Consider the following 20080-nt stretch of genomic DNA (forward strand, 5'->3'; position numbering starts at 1 on the left):
GAAGACCGGTCTGTTGGAATCAGCCTTTGGCTTGTATGCTTCCTTCCTCCCCAACTGCAAAGAGGAGATCAGAAGCACTAGCTTCTACTTCTCACTAGTCAGAGTTGTGTTTGGTGTCCAAAGCTTGGGGAACCCTGGCTAGTTTAAATGGTGACCTGTTTGAACAAGCTAGAATGAAAACATGGTTTCTGAACCTGGCTCCTTAATGCATGGTAGAACCTCCACAAAGATATCCAGCTCCCCATTCAGACTTTCCCTAACATATGGAGGCCTGAAATTATAGTCAGGTGAGCAGGTATAATGTTGAGTCCAAGTGCTGTGGGCCCAATGTCATGATCCTGGCCTCAAGCTCAGAGCCACAGGAGGATGGGCCAGCCAAACCCGAGGCTGTTGTAGTAGTGGCTGAGGAGCCGAACCACGTTCTGATATCATCCAAGCCCCGTATGTTTAAGGAGTTGAATACTTCCTGCTCCACTATGCCAGCTCACTAGACAGGAGGTCACAGAAAGAAGAGAAAAAGATGCTGTAAGGGGTTGGACCTTGATGAGTTGCAGACTTCAGGCGGGAAAGGGAAGCTTGGGTGTGATACACCAAATGAAGGGATTCATAAGGCCTTAGTTCAACTTCCAGTCTTTATTAGAGCAAATTGATCACTTCTCCAGTGATGTGGAATAGAATGCTTTCCCACTGAATTTTCCCCATGGGCAATTTTCCATGTCATAAGTTCCTTAGTAAAAATAAATGGGCATAATGTCCACATTTCCATTTTCTACATTTCCTAAACAAGGAATACATCACCCCGTGCTGAGGAGGTAGGCTTCTTTACTCCATTACTCTGTGTTTAGAGTTGTAGGGATTGTCATTTTGGCCCTGGGCTGCCAAGGTGCTTGGGGGCCTATGTCCAAACAGCTGCCTGTCTCTGGAGAGAAAGCCTGGCTGAATTTGGAGGTGAAGGAGAAGGGGGGGATTGTCCCATTGAACCAGGCTGCCAATGCCCTCTGAGCCTCACTGCAACTAGAAGAATATTCCTAGCCACTGCCGTCACCCCTGCCTTAAGCCTGGGAGCTGGAGTGGGGAGAAGGACACAGTTCAAGGTCAGGAAGATATCAAAAGGCGAAGACTTCCTAGCATTCCTAGATGTTGATTTGGCTAGCAAAGCCAGTGTGGTGTAGCGGGTAAGAGCGTGGGACTGGGACTCAGGCGATCTGGGTTCTAGTCCCCACTCAGCCATGGAGCCAACTGGGTGACTCTGGGCCAGTCACAGACTCTCAGCCCAGCCTACCTCACAGGGTTGTTGTGGGGATAAGATGGAGGAGGAGAATGATGTAAGCTGCCTTGAACCCTTTGTAGGAAAAAGGCAGGATATAAATTGGAAAATAATTTTTTAAACAATGAGATCCCTATGCTGCTCCTTTTGTCTCCTCTTTCTCTCCCCTTGTTGTAATTACATGTTATCATTAACTAAATAATGAACCATCTACCATTTAACTGAAAGAATTTTTAAAGCCTGCTGGGAGGAATAATTCTGGCTCTATTTAACAAATGAACTTTTGCTTCTTCTGGCACAAGCAATTTGTTCACTGTTTCATTTGTATACCTTTGTCAGATTGAGTTTGAGACTTACCTAAGGAAACAATTCCATTCATTTGTTTATTTTGTGGCCCTTAGGTTACTCTGAAATTTAATGCACGCTGGACCACAGATGAGCAGCTTCTTGCAGTTCAAGGTAAGTACTTACTGCAAATCTCCATATATGTATTTATCTATTTCAGATAATTTCTATATCACTAAGAATCCTGAAGAGGTTTATGAGATAAAGTAAACACAGTGAAAACAGTTATTAAAACAATGAAGCAAAAAATCTCCTTAAGATAACCAGGGGTAGTTGACAGAACTAGCAGTGAAGGAAATGCATGGGGTGGGCAGAAGGTAGATCTCCATATGTTTGGATTTCAACTCCCAGAACCCTGTCAGTATGGCCAATGGTCAGGAATGCTGGGAGCTGGAATTCAAAAGCTGGAGACCTAGTTTCTGCCCATGCCAATTTAAGTCATTGGTGGAAACATCCACGATAGGAGCCCAGTGAGGAGATCATTTCATAGAATCATAGAGTTGGAAGGGGCCATGAAGGCCATCAGGTCCAACCCTCTGCTCTTGCAGGACACCAAGTCACACCATCCCACTCAGAGGGCTGTCCAACTTCTTTTTGAATGTCTCTAGTGTAGGAGACCCCGCCACCTCTCTAGGCAGCTGGTTCTACTGTTGTATTGCTCTGACAGTGAGGAACCTTATCCTGATGTCCAGCCTGAATCTGGGTTGTCTCAACTTATTTATTTATTTTATTTATTTATTAAAACATTTTTAATAAATTTTAAAATTTTATTTTAACTTGAATTAAATTAACTTGAATTAAATTTTAACATTTTAACTTGAATTGATTATTCCATGTCCTACACTCTGGCATCAGCAAGAAGAGATCTTGACATTCCTCTTTGTGACAGCCTTTGAGGTGCTTATAGAGGGATATCATGTGCCCCCCCCCCAGTCTTCTCAAACTGAACATGCCCAGTTCTCCCAGTCTCTCCTCATTGGGCAGTGTTTCCAAACCCTGAATCCTTTTTGTTGCCCTCCTCTGGACCCTTTCTAATTTTTCTGCATCTTTCTTAAATTCTTGAAAATGGTCCAAATACTGCCAGACTTATGATGGGATCCAGTTGTTATTCCCACATAACACTGGTCCTCTATCAGCTACACTAGTCCCCAATTGAAGTCCCAGCCCAGTTTAAGGTGCTGGTATTGACCTATAAAGCCATAAATGGTTTCGGACCAGGATACCTGAAGGAAGGTCTTCTACCCTATATGCCCTCCTGCCCCTTAAGATCAGAGGCCCTCCTCCGGGAACCCTCCTTGAAGGAGGTTAGGAGAGTGAATACCCTGAGGAGGGCCTTCTCCACGGTGGCGCCCTGACTGTGGAATGCGCTCCCCAGAGAGGTCTGCCTAGTGCCAACATTATATTCTTTCCAATTGCCCGGCATTTTAATATTTAAATATTTTTAATGGTCATGCTCAGTCACATTTTATTTTATTACACTTGTTGTATTTGTTTTGTTTATTTATTGTTATGTTTAATTATGTTGTAAGCCATCCTGAGATATTTGTTAAGGACAGGATAAAAATATTTTAAGTAAATAAATCTTGATGCCCAGAACTGGATGCAGTATTCCAGATGAGGTCTGACTAATGAGGAGTATAGAGGGACATGTTGGTATCACAAGTGAGAAGTCCCTCTGCGCCACAGGCAAACAACTGTTTGTATCCTGGGCTATAGCACCTAAATGCTCTCCATCAGAATGTAGTAACAGGGGCAGGATGTCAAAGAGGAAAGAATCTCTTGGTGGGTGTGGCTCCACAACAGAAAACTTTTTCATTGATCAGTGTATCGGCCTTCCCACTTGCCTTGCACCTGGAAGTCTCAGGCTTGGTGCAGGTTTATAGGCTACAGCTGGAGCAGTTCCATTGTGCCCAACCCTAATTTAAGTCCCATTCATTTCAATAGATCTACTCTAAATAATATGCGTATTGGAGTTCAGGCTATGTTTTGTATTTATTTCTCTTTTTAATCATAGTGTTACAGAGCGTTTTTAAAATTACAGAATATACATGGCCTTGGATATATTCCTTAAATCATTGGGTGACTTTTAAGTTTTGTATACTCTGGCCTGACTGTTGTAATAGGATTCATTTGTCCCATCCCTACCTAGTCAATCCCCCACCAAAGACTAGAATGTATTTCTGGTGATGCTGACTAAGTACTGTTGACCAGAGGAGTCCTTGATTTAATTCCTCAACCATCCCATCATTTTTCATTCTGGTACGCTGCAATCATTGCAGATTCAGCTTTTGCCAAGTGTTCTTTAACTATAGTCTCCGTATTTAGGAAGCTTTTGGCTGCCAGTGAACTACCTACAACTGCTTACATGCACAATCCTATTTGTGTCTAGACAGAAAAATGTCCTACAACTTCCAGCATGCCTCAGCCAGACATGCTGGCTGGGATTTGTACTCCCTCATGAACTTCAAATAAAGCATACACCAAAATTGTTCAACCTCTTATGAATTTATGAGTTCAGCCTCCGAGTTTATGCTATCAGAATTTAGTAAGAGAGAATATTTGATCATTTTTCATTTTATTAAAATATTTTCTTGCATCACTTCAAAATATAACACATTTTATAGATAAATAGCATTCCTAATTATAAAGTGGGGACATTGCTACAGATTTCTAGATCTTAGTAGCTTAACAGGAAATAGTATATCCTAATTATCAAGTTTCCTGTTCGTCTCTGAATACAGAAGGCTCGCGATCTTGGAAGATGATCTCTTACTCCAGAATCAACACATACCATTTTGTGTAGAGGTTACCACATTACTAATCCATTTTAGAGGATTATGCTAATCAGATGGTATATAAATGCTTTAAATAATATTATCTGCTCTCTTATAAATTAGGGCGTACAGTTGAATGATGTAGCCAATGTCCTTGTTGACTAGATTACTGGAGTTGCAGTCCAACACGTGGTGAGGGAAATCTGCAGTAGGGTGTTGGACTATAACTGGAAAGACTTGGGTTCAGATTTCCATTCAGCTTTGAAGTTCACTGGATGATCTTGGGTCTCCCACTGTTGCTCAACTTAATGTGCCTCAGAGTGTGGTTAGAACACAGTGGGGATGAGCATGTACAGCTCTGAGCTCTCTAGAGAAGGAGCAGGATTGAAATGCAATGATGATACAGTGCTGTAACAATGCTTAGCGCAAGCTTCATGCACTTTTTACCCTTTCATGATCATTGCAACATGGACACTTGTTTCTTTTACAGCAATCAGGAAATACGGTCGTGACTTTCAAGCAATCTCTGATGTGATTGGGAACAAGTCAGTGGTGCAAGTGAAAAACTTTTTTGTAAATTACCGGCGGCGTTTTAACATAGATGAAGTTCTACAGGAATGGGAAGCAGAGCATGGCAAGGAAGAAACGAATGGAACCAGTGCACAGAAACCTGTAAAATCACCAGATAATAATACCATTAAAGTGTCTGAAGAAGAGGAGGAGGTAGGTGGCTTTTGTTTTTGTTTTTAACTTGATGTCAGCCATCATTTACTTGTCAACCCTGGATTGTTTGTTTGGCAGAACCAATGCCCATTATGGGTAGCATTATGCTTACCATGCTTCTGGGAGGCTGGGCAGTCGTATATTGTCAGTTATCTTCCCATAATTTTGACATGCTCAAATACTGTCAATTATTCAGTGAGTTAAAGAATGGTCTCAAAACTTGGCAAATGAGAGAAAAGTTTGATCTGCTGTGTAAAATTTAAAAAAGAACACAAGAAGCATAGCATATGACGATCTGCTCTCTAGCATTGGCCTCCCTCTTGCTTATTCTTTTCATATTTGAAAACCAATTTGTGTTTTGGTTGCTATATTTTTAAATAACTATTTTATACAATTGTGATGCTTCATGGGTTCTAATGCACGGTTTGAGCTTTTTTGCCCAAAGAACTAATGTGAGTAAGTATTTTCGGTCCGCAGAGATTTCAAAATCCAATACCAGGTCCCCTGAGGGTCCACTTTTTGCAGTCTGAACACACAGTCCAGTAACTGTGTCTAATCAGGGTAGAGAATGATGTTCCCCTTATACTGTTGGGAAGGAATGAGGCAGTTGTTCCTGGTGCACATTTCAGGAGCAGGGTGACACAGACTTTTCAGATGGAGGGGAGGAGGCTTGGGAAATGAGGGCTGCACAGGTCAAGACGGAAGCGAAGGGACAGCTTATCTCAAGGCCAGTGTCTTCAGGGGTTCAGGCAGGCCCTGGGCACAGCTGGAGTCTCAAGTGCTGGGAGCAGGTGTGGGGCAGGAGCCAGATGAGCCTGCTGCATGCCTTGACCCCATGACACAGCATTGGGAGAGAATGGCTAGCCAGCTGGAGGGGCTGTGTGCAGGCCAGGAGGCTTGCCCAGTTCCCGAAGGACACTCCAGAGGGCTGGGGTCCAGGGTTCCTCAAAAGAAGGGTTCTTAGAAGTAGTTTCTAGTCTAGGTTCAGCTAACTGTAGTTTGCTTGGATGTATATTGGAAATAAACAGCTTCTGCCAAAGAACAGTCTGTTCTTTGAAAGAGAGTACAGGGACCCCAGTTCCTGACATACACCCTCAATACAGAGAGACTTTGCCACTACTACTGTTCCAGAGAGATTGGTTATTGTGCTCTTGGCTTAGAATCAGGACTCATCCAGACAGGTTTAAATGAGATGAATCAAGGTATGACAAATTGATTGCCCAGGTAAACCTATGTATTTGGCAAAGTGTTATTGTTCTGAAGGTTTGTTACAGTTTAAGACATATTTGAGGGTGGGCTGGGTACATTCAGATTACTTTTTCAAGCAATGTAGTACGCATTTAGCAGTCAGAGACAGTAACCCAGCCAGAGACTTCTTTTTAAGCTCCCCCGCCCCTTTAAGCAGCTTTGGTTTCTTCCCTTTCCAAGAGCAGCATGTATCTTTCTCCCCAGAGTGCATCTGAGAAAGGACTCTACGCTCATGGGCCTTCTTGAGATGCATTATTGGGGAGACAGGGACCACCAGTGCAGCTGCATGAAAGCAGTAGCATAGTAGCAGAAACTATTTAAAGCAAAGGAGAAAGTGGTATGTAGCAGTGGGGGGGGGGGGGGTTAAAAGGAAAGCAGTGCTGATGGTTGTGGAATATCATCAAAAGTTTTCCATCCTGTTTATAGTTCTCCTTTGCTTTTTGGTTCCCCCTCCTGAAGAAATTCTCACAAGAATGCTTGATGTAGACCTGAATGAAAGCAAGTGAGCCAGGCCTACTTTTGACACTTTTCCCACCAGACACCAGGAGCTTTCTGTGTGACCCCATGTCAAAATTTATCTAGATTTTTCTCTACAAACTATGACACATAATGGGGATGATGTATGGGAATCAGGACATCCATCTTCCTTTCCAGTTCCCTGAGTTCTTGGGGTAACTAGCCATCTAAGCATGACTTAGAAGTTTCATTTTGCTTTTAATTGATAGAACAGTTAAAATCCATTGGTTTGCACATGTTATTGTTCAAATAGTAGAAAATGTTCTGGGTGAAGTATTCTATTCTGGGAGAAACATTTTCTCAGTAGGATGATTTTTTAGGTTTTAGTGATGCACTTAACATGGGGCTGCTCTGTTCTAATAGTGATAGGGAACCAGGAACATATTCAGCCACTATAGTGTGAAATGAACTGGCACCAGTTAGTCTTTGCCCAACGTTCAAGAGCTGGCTTTGAGCTTTAAATGTCTCAGTGTCTTAGAACCTGCATTGTATAGACTGCCTGTCCCGATGAGCCTCCCAGCCCCATTAAGAACGGAATCCTGCTCAGAGTCCCCTAAATTGAGGGATTAAGTCTACTATGGGAAGCTCCCACCTCTCTTTTTTGATGTTGATGCCCCAGAGCTGTGTAAAAAGCTCCCACAGGATGCCTGCCAAAGCATTTCTCCTACTTTTCAGGGGAAAGTGTTTAGCCCAACTTAAAACTTTCATTTCATGTCAGAATATTCTTTCGAGTTTCTTAATAACTGCATTTCCAATAACATTGCGTGCTACTATATTTTTAAGTCATTTGTTTGACTTTTGTTTTATACTGTGAGTTCAATATGCATGGTTTTTATATTGTTTTAACATGGTTGCACATTATCTCAAACATATGAATGAGCAGTAATAGAAATGTGTAAATATAAGCCCAGGGGGGATCTGACATTTCTACAGAACATGCTTTTCTCCTCCTTCCACTTCTGCTGAACTGAACATCACACCACTTAGGACAGTTTGCTTTTGTTTGTTTGTTGGCTGAGAAATGCATGAATGAAGAATTTGAGCAGATAGTAACTGCTGGCTCCTTGCTCTCATGTCAGCTGTCTGTGGATTCTTCTTTTTTGTCTTGTACTATCTTTGGTTCCTTGGGGACAGAAAAAAGGCTTGATTGTGTAATATTTTTGTGGTTTTTTTCCTCCTTACCACCTCCATTTTTCTCTTCTTCCCCAGGCTACTTCTGTTTTGGATGTCAGATACGCCACTGCTTCTTGAGAAACTGAGGTAGCCAAGAACAATTTTATGTTTTGACTACTGTGTTCGCCACAATATCAGGTATTAGCAAAACCTCAGACAGCCATCTGCATCATATCTCTGTGGACAAGCAGCTATTACCAAAAAAGAGAGGGAGGGAGAGAGAATGAACAGATCACAAACAAAAGGCAAACAATTCTGCTCCTGTGCTATATTTGCCTTAATCTTCTCCTCATTCCTCCACATGGCCGCCATTGACACTTCTACAATTCCTAGAACAACTTCTTGGTTTTCAGTGATGGTTCCTATTATTCAGCTATTCCTCAAACCATCTACACACCAGTGTGTTAAGCCACGATCAGCCAACCTTTCTTCTCTTTCCCTTGCTCAGAAGTTACCTCCAGGCAGCAGGGACGTTTCTAAAACTTGCCTAATAGGGTATTAGTATATATTTCTATATGGCCTTGTGTGACTTTGGCTTTTTTTCCTGATGTAATCATTATTCATAAGATGACTTTTTCTTTTTATGGGTGAGCTCTCTGTTAAGAAAAGTGCTGTGCATCTCTCATCTCTCAGCTTGTCTGGCATTTTCTCTGAAGTCAGGGGAGATGGAGAGGAGAGATAATTTCAAAGATGCAACGGTAGTTTACTGGCCCCCCAGCGTGTACAACTCTTGTGGCTGTGTTCAACTCCTTTTTAGGAAGCTCACTGATTTTAATTGTGATTTTTATGATTATTATGATTATTGTAATGGGCCTTTTTATTTAGTGCAAAAGGGAATGTGCCGCCTGTAATCTGCTTTGATATAACACAGACGCGTGCGCACACAGAGAGCATTCAGCATAATTGCATTATATTGTCCAGATGAATTCCAATACAATTGAGTTTCTTTGACCATTTGGGGATTAAGGCAGAACCACAGCTTTTTATATGGAAATTCTGGCATATTCCTCTCTTCTTAAAGTGTAGACCTTTCACCTCTTTGAGTCTGCACATTACTTGTAGAGATGGGAGCTTGGTCATGGCATTACAGTACAGATGACAAATGTAAAACAGGGAGGTTTGTTCCTTAAATTTGCACAGGGGAGACTCCAGAGTAATTTTCCTGTCCTACATTTTATTCTCATTCTTCCCATCTCCAGAAATCCTTTTTGATAGTATTTTAGCACAGCCTTCCCCAGTCTAGTACCTCTTCATAGGTGTTAGACTGCAACATCCATGATTTCCAGCCAGCGTGACCATTGGGCCTTGGGTACCAGTTTGGGAAACCTCCTGTAATATCATGCAAGCTGCTGGAGCTTGCTATAGTGTGGTTCCTTCCAATATCGGAAGCCCAGGTGTGAGGGCAGAGAGGCCACCATGGCAACTTTCCATTCCAGTATTGCACTTCCTAGGATCTGGAATGATGCTGGCATGAGAAGTAGCATTGGTAGCTCTTCTCCTTCTGATCCTAGCAGCATGGGAGGCCCTCTGCACCACCTGGGCAACAACCAAAGGGGCCAATCATCTGAAAACGTAGAAGATAGTATTTTTGTCAGTGAATCTCTTGTGCCTCTATAAAATTAAGTTAATATTTTAATTGGGAAAGTCTAGTGGTTATATTTGTTTTCTTCCCATTAACTTTGTCATTAGATGACTTTTAATATAGAACTCAAATTTAAATGAAGTTACAATCTCAGTATGTATTGGAATAATGAATGGTCCTTAGGTAGAAAAGTGATATAAATTCTATTGGGGTAGGAGCTCTGTGCCCTTTCCTTGCAGCCCCATTAGTTTAATGTTGGTCTCCACCAACTAGAATTGATCTACATCTATTAACGTATCCACCAGTTAAAATTAATTAAACTTTGCAAACAAATTCATGTTTTGTTTGGTATACCAGGCACCACCAAAATTATATCTTGGGGACGGGGAGGGATGCCCAATCGCATCTGTTTTTTTAAGGTAACGTAAATGAAACTATTTTTAGAAGGCCCTATCCCTTCCATTTTGATAATTATACACATGTGAGCACATACATGTGCACACACAGTTGAAGCACAAGAGGTTTATTCCATAACTGTACTCCTAGATTATCATCCTAACCACTGCTATGAACTTTGACAGCACTGATGATTCTAAAAAGAATTATTCTGGGAGATTTCCACTATGCATGAGAAGGCAGAACTGCACTTTAGCATCCTTTCCAATAGCTGCCACCAGATGAGGATAGCCATTAACAAGAAGGCATTTGTGGAGGTCACTCCCAGTTCCTACACATAGCAATAGAACAAGCACTTGCCCCTTCGGATGTGATTCTTTAGAACAACTTTTCCCAACTTGGTGCCCCTCAGCTGCGTTGAACTACATTTCCCAGCACCCCAGCCAGCAGCTGGGGATGGTGGGAGGAACAGTCCAGCCCAGCCAGTCATTCTAAGGTGGCGAAGGCTAGCTCATAGGTGCTTTGCCAGCCACTGATTTCAAAACTGTTTTTTGCCAGAGGAAGGCACCTTTTAAACAAAAGCTGTTCCCGTCTTCATAAGTAGCTAACAAAAGTCCAGATAGGAAGGAACCTGTTACTCTATCCAGTGTAAAAAATAGAGAGGAAGTAATAGATAATGCCGAATAATAATCTAAAACCGCCTTCTTCAATGTGGTGTCCACCAGATGGCTTAGGCAGCATCTCCCATCATTTCTAGCTGGCTGGGAATGATGGGAGATGCAGCATGAGCCACCTGGAGGGCACCACATTGGAGAAGGCTGATACGCAACAGGGGAAACAAGCCCTTTAAATAAAAAGCCTGACTAGTCTAATAAAGGAAGAGAGAATGGAAAGATATTAGAATGCAAATGATAAAATCATTGTACCCCTCCTTAATTAGCTCCTACGTGACACTTTGTGCCTGTGATATCTGATTTATATTCCCCGCTCTGGGAAGTCTTTTTTAAAATCAATTCCTAGTCTATGTATGTAAAATGGAATCTGTCCTGCCAGGGAAATGTATATAAAAACACTTTCCTCCATGTGTTTTGTTGAAGAATTGGCATATTTTAACCATATTTTAAAGATGGATTCTGGGATGCCACCTAGTCATTTTAGGAGTGGTGGGTCATAAAATGATCTGTTTTTAAAACTTAATTGCGATAGTAGGCACTGTGCAATTGTATAAAATTAGAAATATTTCTTTGTAAATGTACCTGTTTTATATTAAATTAGCAAAGGATATGAGAGCCAGATGGGTATCGCTTGAGTCTGCCTCAAAGCCATGCTGGTAAAGGTTTAAAATGTATGTTTATTATATGACATATGTATTGCTGGACTGTATTACTTCAGACTGCAGGTGTGTGTTAGAGGGCTGAATATAAGAAAATGTATATTTGAAAGTTAACTTGCAATTATTATTTTTACATTACCCATCGTCGTCATCAGCCATTCAGTTGATTCCAGCCCTTGGCTCGCTATGGCTTATTGCTCTTCATGCCCCTCTGCCTCACACGCTTCCTTAAGATCACCACGTACATCCCTGTGTCTTTAAATTACCAGAACCTATAAAATGCTGATGTTAGGGAAGAGATTAGGACAGTCTAAACCTTCCTGACATGCTAAGTTTATATATGTAAAAATATTTATGAGGGGTGATGTTCTGTGTACCTTCTATAGCCAGGGATACACATGCAGTAATTTTCTTGGCTTTTCTCAGCATGGTGCTTCCCAGCTGTTTTGAATTACCAAGGTGTGTTAGCCAGAGGGCATGGCCAAATGATTAGAAGTGGTGGGAATTGTAGTCCAACACATCTGGAGAATACCGAGCTGGGGAAGCTTGACTTAGATTAAACGTGAGTTAGAAACCAGAAGTGTCTTCTTTGAGAAGAATGCAGTACTTCTGTGAGTCTGGTTGAGGTACTGCATTGAAAATTTATACCAAACACTTGAGAGAAAAATTTCTGTATCATTCTATTCCGATGTATAGGTTTCCTAAAACAGATTTACAATTAACTTTGTTCACCTTTTGTATTAATTTCCATTTCATAAATGAGTATTTCATTTTCTTTAGGAGATATCATTACTAACACCGTCTTTTGATTCCATGCCATGCTGCACTGGCACAGGGGAGTTTGCAGAACTGGATTTCCCTACTCTCTTTCTGAACAGCCCCACAGCCCCTGAAAAATGCTTCATGGGGGTCCTCCTGAACCAAAGAGGTGAGGGATTTGAAAAGGATCCCCAAAGATTGACTGGTGAGCAGAAGGTATGCCAGCTAGCAGAATGTCACTGTCAAATATGACACACACACTCAGGCCTGAGTAAGGCAAATCTCAGCAAAACCAGAAGTTAAGTAGGTGAACAGTTGCTAGAATACGGATAAAAACTGAGTCACGTTTTTCATTATCCTGTGTGTGACAGTTCTGACATTTGTTCCTCTGCCTGCAACCTGAAGTGGTACAGTTCATCCCTAAGGCCACTGATGATGCCCTTTGGCTCTGGGTGCATGTCTCTGTCTTTGGTAAATCTATGAAGCAAAATGATCAGAAAAAGACTTGGTTTTGGCTTGATCCCCTGTGGAAGTTGGTGCAGAATCCCTCTGTGAGGAAGATAAATTATGTATATTCTCTCACCTCTTCATTGCAATAGAATAGCATTGATTTTTTTCCCATTAATTGAGCTATGCCTGCAACTGTTTCATTATGAAATAGAATAAATTATTTAGGTTTCAGTTTTTTAAAAAACTGGTCTTCTGTATGGAAAGACTTCAATTTTGTTGTTCAAACATTATTTCAATCAAGGTTTTGCGTTCTGATTTAGAGGGGTCCACAAAGATTACTACATAATATGTAATATTCACTTAAATCTTGTTCTTCTTAAACTATCAATGTGAATGTTATAATTATATATATATTGTGGAAGATGGGAAATTTTATTTCTTCCTAAGTATAAGTTATTATGCATAACTATGGTATCGCTATGAAAAAGTGGTACTTTTTAAAAAACACAAAACAAAACATTTAGTTTTAGAAATCTTAACAAATGTATTGTATATGCACCAGAATTTTACATTTATTCTATTTAATTTTTAAATGTAGTTGTGTAACATGCTAGTAATTTTTCCATCGTATTCCCTCCACCCCCTCTACTTTATTCATCAGAATACCTTGTTACTTGAATATTCTTAACTGGTCTGAAACACAGTAAAATTCTGTAATCTGAAGCCAAGGCAGGGAGGGCTTATATAATGTGTAGCGCTTAACAGTTTCTGGCAACATGGTACAATCATATCCCCAGTAGCAGCTTCAGCTAGTAATGCAGTTGCATGTATACACATACATCCTCTCTTCAGGAATATAAACATCCATTTAGTGAAGTCCCCTTTTCTGAACTGAACCCATGGGAGTCCCTTTGGACACCTGTGTTCCATGCGTATTCTCAATATGGAGGAAGGAGGGGGTATCACATCCCCGGCCCTCCCCATGGCTGCTGTGTGGTGGCTATCCGCTCGTTTGGTGGGGGGTGTGAAAAGGGACGTTTCCCCGTGTTCAGCTAAACATTGGCAGGAGTTTCAGTGTGACCAAGGGGTCCTTGTCACCTTGAACTCCCCACACATGGCAGGTATGAAGAGGGTGATGCTCTGTCTGCTTTTCTGCTGAGTGGTATCTTTCTGGCCTGGTGCTCAGCCAGTTCTGTGCGCCTCCCTGGAAGTCAGGAAGCATCCTGCCTTCTCCTGTAATATGGGATCCAGGAGTTAGCTTAGGGATGGAAATACCTGTGAGCCTGGAGAAACTAATACTGACCTTTCACCCTTCCACTCTACAACCTCAAGAGCTTAGCTAGAAGATGAATCAGGAATGTAACACACGGGGTGCTTGGTCTGTATTCTAGCCACCCCAATTTAGAAAACACTGCTGTGTGAATTGCTAAGGTCCGTGTATAATGCTGGCTGGGTGGGGTTTTATGTATATATATATTTTTAGGATAACCAACCAATGCAAGAAAATCATCCTTCTGAAACTAAACAGTTGTCATGCAACGTCAGAGATTAGTGAATTTGCCTATGTTAATTTTATTCAGTTTCTTATTTTTCCAACCTTCAGTTTGGCCCAGTCACACATCAGTGTAGGATTTTATTTTTCAAAGTCCTCACAAATTTTTCTTGCAATTTTGCGCTAATGTTTTGCTAATGTATACATTTTTTGCTAGTGATTTCTCCTAAAACAACATGTTTCCATCCATTATGTACATTTTTGTGTATGCTTTTCCATAGTGTATGGATTTGTGCATAGCTTCCCACAATGTGTGCATATTTATTTATTTTATTATTATTATTGTGGAGAAATGTAGCACTAAATTTGGGTAAGTGCAAATTTCAGTGTGCAACTATGTTGCGGTTTGCTCATTGTTTCAGCAGGTGCACAATTTGTAAGTGCGTAAGATTTGGACAGAATGAATTTCTCACCTAGCTCTTTAAATGATGAATCGGGAGACCTGCAGTTTGAAAAAAAAGCAACATCTCAAGTTGTCTCAAGCTCAAGAAACTAGCTTCTTTGAACTTGGATATTTGGTTTTTAAAAAGGACAAAATAGCAAATCTGAAGCAATTTCCTTCCTATTTTAAGGACCTTTTGAAACCTGTCTAAAACACACTCATTGCCACTTTAACTCTGTGACCATTTCAATTCCATGCCCCCTTTCCCCAGTAAAATGCATCTTTGGTGTTTTTGCACCCCAAATAATGAGCCAAGTTTTGTTAGCCTAACTTGCTTACTACATGACTAAGTGTAAGGACTTTATAATTAAATAAAAAAAAACAACCCTCCCATCAATTTAGCAAAGTAGAAAAAAAAAAGTCATGAGAGAGAATTTTTTGGGGAGTCTATATTTTTGAAGCATTTCAAGAGGGATTAAAATGAGTCTCACTATTTTAATGAAAAAGTCACAGTTTTATTAGTTTGGGTTTGTTTAGTTAGTTGTGCAATGTCCCAAACCCCTCATGCTTTCCTCTGCTCCCTGGAAACAATGCAGCTTTTTTCCTCTGGGCACAATCCACCATGCACTGGCATACTGCATCGCCTCCATTGTTTTCTATGGGGTCTGTGCAAGAATTCCTTGGTTGTAAGCTTCCCTGGAACAAAGAGCAGCTGTATATTAGCCATGCCTGTTGGATTGATGTAAAGCACAACTACAGCGAAAGCTACAGTTCTGAAGACAGAAGGTCAGTATATGTCTATGCATGTTGTATATTCATGAGTGTTTACATTCATATTCTCCTCAAATTTAAATTTATACTGGAGTGTATAGTATTCCATTATGTAGATTTTATCAATTTTGTTAAATTCTCCTAGACAGCTTACAGGATTCCTGCTCCAAAATTTTATGATGTATAATGTTAAGTTTGCAAATATAATACAATTCTGTATAGCCTTTGAAGTGATAAGAAATTATGCATTGGGGCTGGGTGTTTTTTTAAAAGTGTGTAGTAATAATGCTGTTGTAAGTAATATTTTTCATGTCTTCTCTCTCTTTTTTTGCCTGTTCACTCCTCCCTAATATTATTTAGCAGACTTACTGTGATGGATGTTCATGGAATTATAAAACTGTGTAGTCACGGAAAAATAACAGTTTGGGGACTTTTTTCTCTCTGAATTATCAATTTGCTGTAAGAGGAATTATAACAGGGAGAGGGGAGTTCATGATTCATTTCTGAAATTCTACACAGTTCATTCTTCTATTATTTCCAATGTTTGCTGACATGAAATTAAAACAAATCAAGCCATTATGTAATGCAACGTGTGTTAAAAGCCTCCTCATTCCAAACTGGATGGGACTGGGGCTTGTCTGCTTGCCAACTCCATGGCATTTCCATCAATTGACTTGTAACCTCACATTTTCAAAGGAAACGTGGTTGTTGCCGGAGGAGCTGTCCAACAGCATAATCCCTCAAATTCAAATAGTGCTCTCTATCGTGCGACTGCGTGTGTGTAAGCATAACTTCACTTGGGTTCTCCGCTTGCTTGTGGTTCCAGAACAGAGTTTCCATGAGCACAGTGTCGTTTCTGATAATGGAATGTCAGTGTTGGTTACTACGTATGAAATTGCTAACCTTGAGAGTAATAACATGGGAATTGAAGGCATTTAATGGTGTATTAGTTATTTTTTAGCAGCAACAACTTATATCAGTTGCACAAAATCAGTCAAGCCAAGCAGGGAATCACAACAACAACACAGCATGCCCCTGCCCTAGCCAAGCCTTTCCCAGAATGGTGTCCTCCAAGTGTTTGGTATAAAACTCCCATCATCCCCATTGGTCTGATCTCATTTCAAGAAAGAAATCCAATTATATTGAAGTTCTGTAAACTCCATAGCTAGAGGTGAATGAACGTTGATGGTCCTTGGTCAACCAGAAACCTGTGGTCTTCAGGTCTTTCTCCAGCTCAGAGCTGGAGTGGGAAGCAGAGGCTCACTTTGACTGATGTTCTGAGTGTCCCTTAGCACAGAGACAAACCTCCACCTTCACATTTCCACTCAGAGCTTAAGTGGAAAGGAGTAGGTGTATCAGCACAAGCAAGCCATGAAATGGTGAAGATCTGAATGTTGGTTTTCTGTCACTGGGCATGTGTGTGCATTGCCCAAGGTCAGTAGAAGTAGTCAATAAGGCAATAAGTCCCCTTGAGTGAAGCAAAAAGATGGTCTTAAACCATAAAGCATGGTGCAAAAGAATTTCAAAGTACAATGTGAAGAGTGGGCTTTAATGGTATTAAGCACAAGAGTTCAGCTATGAAAACAAAAAGTAAAGTAAGAGAGAAAGAGCAATGCTTACATCTGTGTTGCTGTCAGGAGTACCTCAGAAGAACAACCATGGATGGACTCCGGGAATGGATTGGTAAGTGGCACCTTCAGTCTTCAAGTCTATATCAAGGTTTGCTCTGACAGTGGTTTCTCTGCAAATTGGGTACTATAAAGCTTTTGATCACCTGATGGATGTTCTGAGTGTAGTTAAAAAGTTTGATTAGTTCTTGCCTTCCTCCAACGTCAACAATTTCACCATGCTAAGGCCAACACAGGCAGCTGGTGTCATCCTGACTACTCTCCAGGTGTCAACTTCGATGGATGCCAAAGTCTTCAGCATCTTATTTCTGAGCAGTAACACCTCAGGCCTGCAACTAACTGTTATGGGATAGCCTAAGCACAGTGGTCAATGCATTAGTGTCCTCAAGCTCCACATTGACGGCCAGTTATCTACCAAACCATGTTCAAGCTGTCAGCTCAGGACCAGATTCTTGGAGGGACTGCCTTCTTCCATGCAAGCCACCCTGGTTTTGTTCACTTTACTATGACCCCCTGGTGTCTGTTCAGGCATGGTGCAAAAGAGGACCTTCTCTGTTATATCCATGGTGCAGAACAATCTGCTCCTTGAAATCAGATGTGCTTTTAGGACAACTCAAGACACATTTCTTTTCCTGACTGCTAGAATTGTCCTTAGTTATTTTAATGATAGTTTATTGTTTCATCACTGTTCTATTGATTGGTTTTATGGTATTTTGTCATGTTTTTATCTTGCAAACCATTTCAGGGTGGTGGCATTATTTAAGGAAAATTATATAAACATATCCTGAAAAAACACCAAACTATGTCCTAAGCATATGTCGACCATTCCAGGCAGCTATGTGCTTTTGTTAATAATAGGTATTCTAGCAAGTGTCAAAAGATTCCAAATGAGCTTTGGATTCTCTTCAAGTGCTGAGCATTTCGGATAACCAAGAAAAATCACTTGAGGCTGAAGAGGAATGCTGTATCCAATAATCCGTTCTGACGTCTCTATCCCACCCTCCCAACAATAAATCCTCACATGTTTATAGTTCCACCAAATACATAAAAAGTGTATATCCCTCAGATTATACTGTCAGCACATTTTTGGACAACTGTAGAGATTACTCTGTTTTTCAGGAATGTGATATTGTTGGTGTAATGTTAACAAAGTCATTTCAGGTTCAGACCTAAAGATGCAACCTCTGCAAACCTGCATTTTTGCTGGAAAGTGATTTTTCTTAACATCTGGAGATACAATGACATCTTAGATGTCACAGTTGGTAAATGAATATTCTTTAGGGGACTTTTTATACTCTGATCAAAAGGTCTTTAGCTCCACTGTCTCACATTTATGTCATAAAACATTTTATTTGTGCATTGAAACACTTGATGTGTTCAATATAATACTGTCTGGTTTTCAAGCTCTTCAAAATAATTGGAGATATCTTTGGCTTTTTGCAAAATTTGGTTGCCTGTTAAGTTCTGGAAATGACCCTGTAATAATCTTGGGTCTTGCCAGTGAGACCCAAATTATATCTTTTTTTACACTGATACTTTCTAAAATGTGATTCACATAATTCAACTACAAAATAGGGTTTAATTCATATTGCAGGCTTCTGTCTTTGTGGATTGTGTACAGATTGTTCCAGTAAGTTATTTTCAGCATGCCTGCTGACATCTGTGTGTCAATTACAGGGCATCAGAGTTAGTATAAGCATTTTCTCAAGTTTAATTGGGGGGGGGGTATCCCCTAGCTGTGCCTTTTGGAAAGGAAGCAGGGGAGATACTTTGAAAAATCTGCATATGAAATGGGCTTGTATGGCATGTCAATATCCAGAAAGCCCTATGGTCTTTTGGAGTCCCAGCTCCAATGTTGGAGCTGCCACTCTGCGCTGGGAATGCCCTCTGCCCCCTTGCAGGAGCGTGGAAAGAACCGTGCCCCCCAGTTACCCCAAAGTCTTCTGGGTGAGGGGACTGGTGCCACCAGAACATTGCTGCTTCCCTCCCTCCTGCCCCAGCACCACAATTAGCTGAAAGCGGCTGCCTCACTGCTTCATAGGGTGGGGGGAGCGTAAAGACTAGCCTGGCTTTCACTGTTCTCTCCTGCACAGGATGTTCGTAAGTCTCTGAGTTTGGAAGGTTGCAGGCATCCCCACAGGACTCTGCCGTAACAGTGCAATTATCTCCATGTTTGTGCAGAATTAAGCCCCTTTCTATTCAGTGGTGCTTGACCCCATGTCATGGCCACTGAATTGCAGAGCGAGTTTTTTCAATGCCCTGACCACAGTCCATACTTTTCCATTTCCGACAGCATTTCTTCCATTGCAGTAAGGAGGAGGGGGTTCAGTGGTGGGACACCTGCCTGGCTCCTTTATTCTATCCAGCTGATTCACCAAGGGATTATAGGTGGTGAGGGAAGGAAGCTGAATCAGTTTCCCAGGCTGGGCTGCCCAGAGGTTTGGATACCCAGCACTTCTGAAGAATTGCAGTGAAAGAGCAGGATCTGCCTGCTCCTGAATGCCATGTGAGCCACAAGTAGTGAATGTTTTAGAGGCCTGTTGTGGTGGAGCCTGCAGGCCTGGCTATAGGGCAGAAACAGTTTTGCAACCTCTCCATGGTTGAGTCAAGAGAAGGAAGAGTAGACCAAAGAACAGAGCAAAACACTTGAAAGACAGCAGCTTTATTTTTACTCTAAAGTAAGCACAGGGCCTCCAGTCCTTACTATAATGGTGGCTTTCACTCTTAATGCCTGCTGTGGGGTCAGTCTATCCTAAACCCCTCCCATGCCGGAAATTTCTATTCTGAAATGGCAGTCTAGTTGCTTTATTTATTCCCTTAATTTTTTTGATGTCTGCTTTGGCCCCAAGCAGGTGCTGCGGCATGCACCAGACTGGAAGTATTCACATACTTAAGGTTTCTGGAACACCGGGACAAGGTCAAACATGAGAATGGAGGGTAAAGGATGTACTTCATTGGGGTGGGAGATCCAGGGAGTCCTCCTCGCTCCAAAGAAGTGAAATGCCAAATTTTCAGTCATGCTTGTGGGTATTTATAGAAACTTCCCTGTATCAATGTACCTATTTCCTAAGATCTTGTAACCAGAAGCAGTTGTAGAGCAGAATAAGCAACATTCTGAACGAGCTCCTAGCCAAGGGCCTCCTTCAGAACAGAGGTAATGTGCTCGATGTGGGACAAAGTA

The 20080-nt window shown here is 41.3% G+C and overlaps 1 protein-coding gene across 1 annotated transcript in view; it reads left to right on the plus strand.

Annotated features, from left to right (window-relative positions):
* The window catches only part of RCOR1 (REST corepressor 1), a 167609-nt gene extending 151749 nt beyond the window's left edge, over positions 1-15860 (plus strand). Inside the window, exons 8-10 of the mRNA XM_044437196.1 lie at positions 1669-1726; positions 4877-5109; positions 8083-15860. Coding sequence (XP_044293131.1) covers positions 1669-1726; positions 4877-5109; positions 8083-8124 — 333 coding nt within the window. The 3' untranslated portion in view covers positions 8125-15860. The remainder of the gene's footprint in view (positions 1-1668; positions 1727-4876; positions 5110-8082) is intronic.
* Positions 15861-20080: the final 4220 nt, after the last annotated feature.

This window comes from Varanus komodoensis, unplaced genomic scaffold (assembly GCF_004798865.1).
Source record: "Varanus komodoensis strain SLA01 unplaced genomic scaffold, ASM479886v1 scaffold3, whole genome shotgun sequence".
Lineage (NCBI taxonomy): Eukaryota > Metazoa > Chordata > Lepidosauria > Squamata > Varanidae > Varanus > Varanus komodoensis.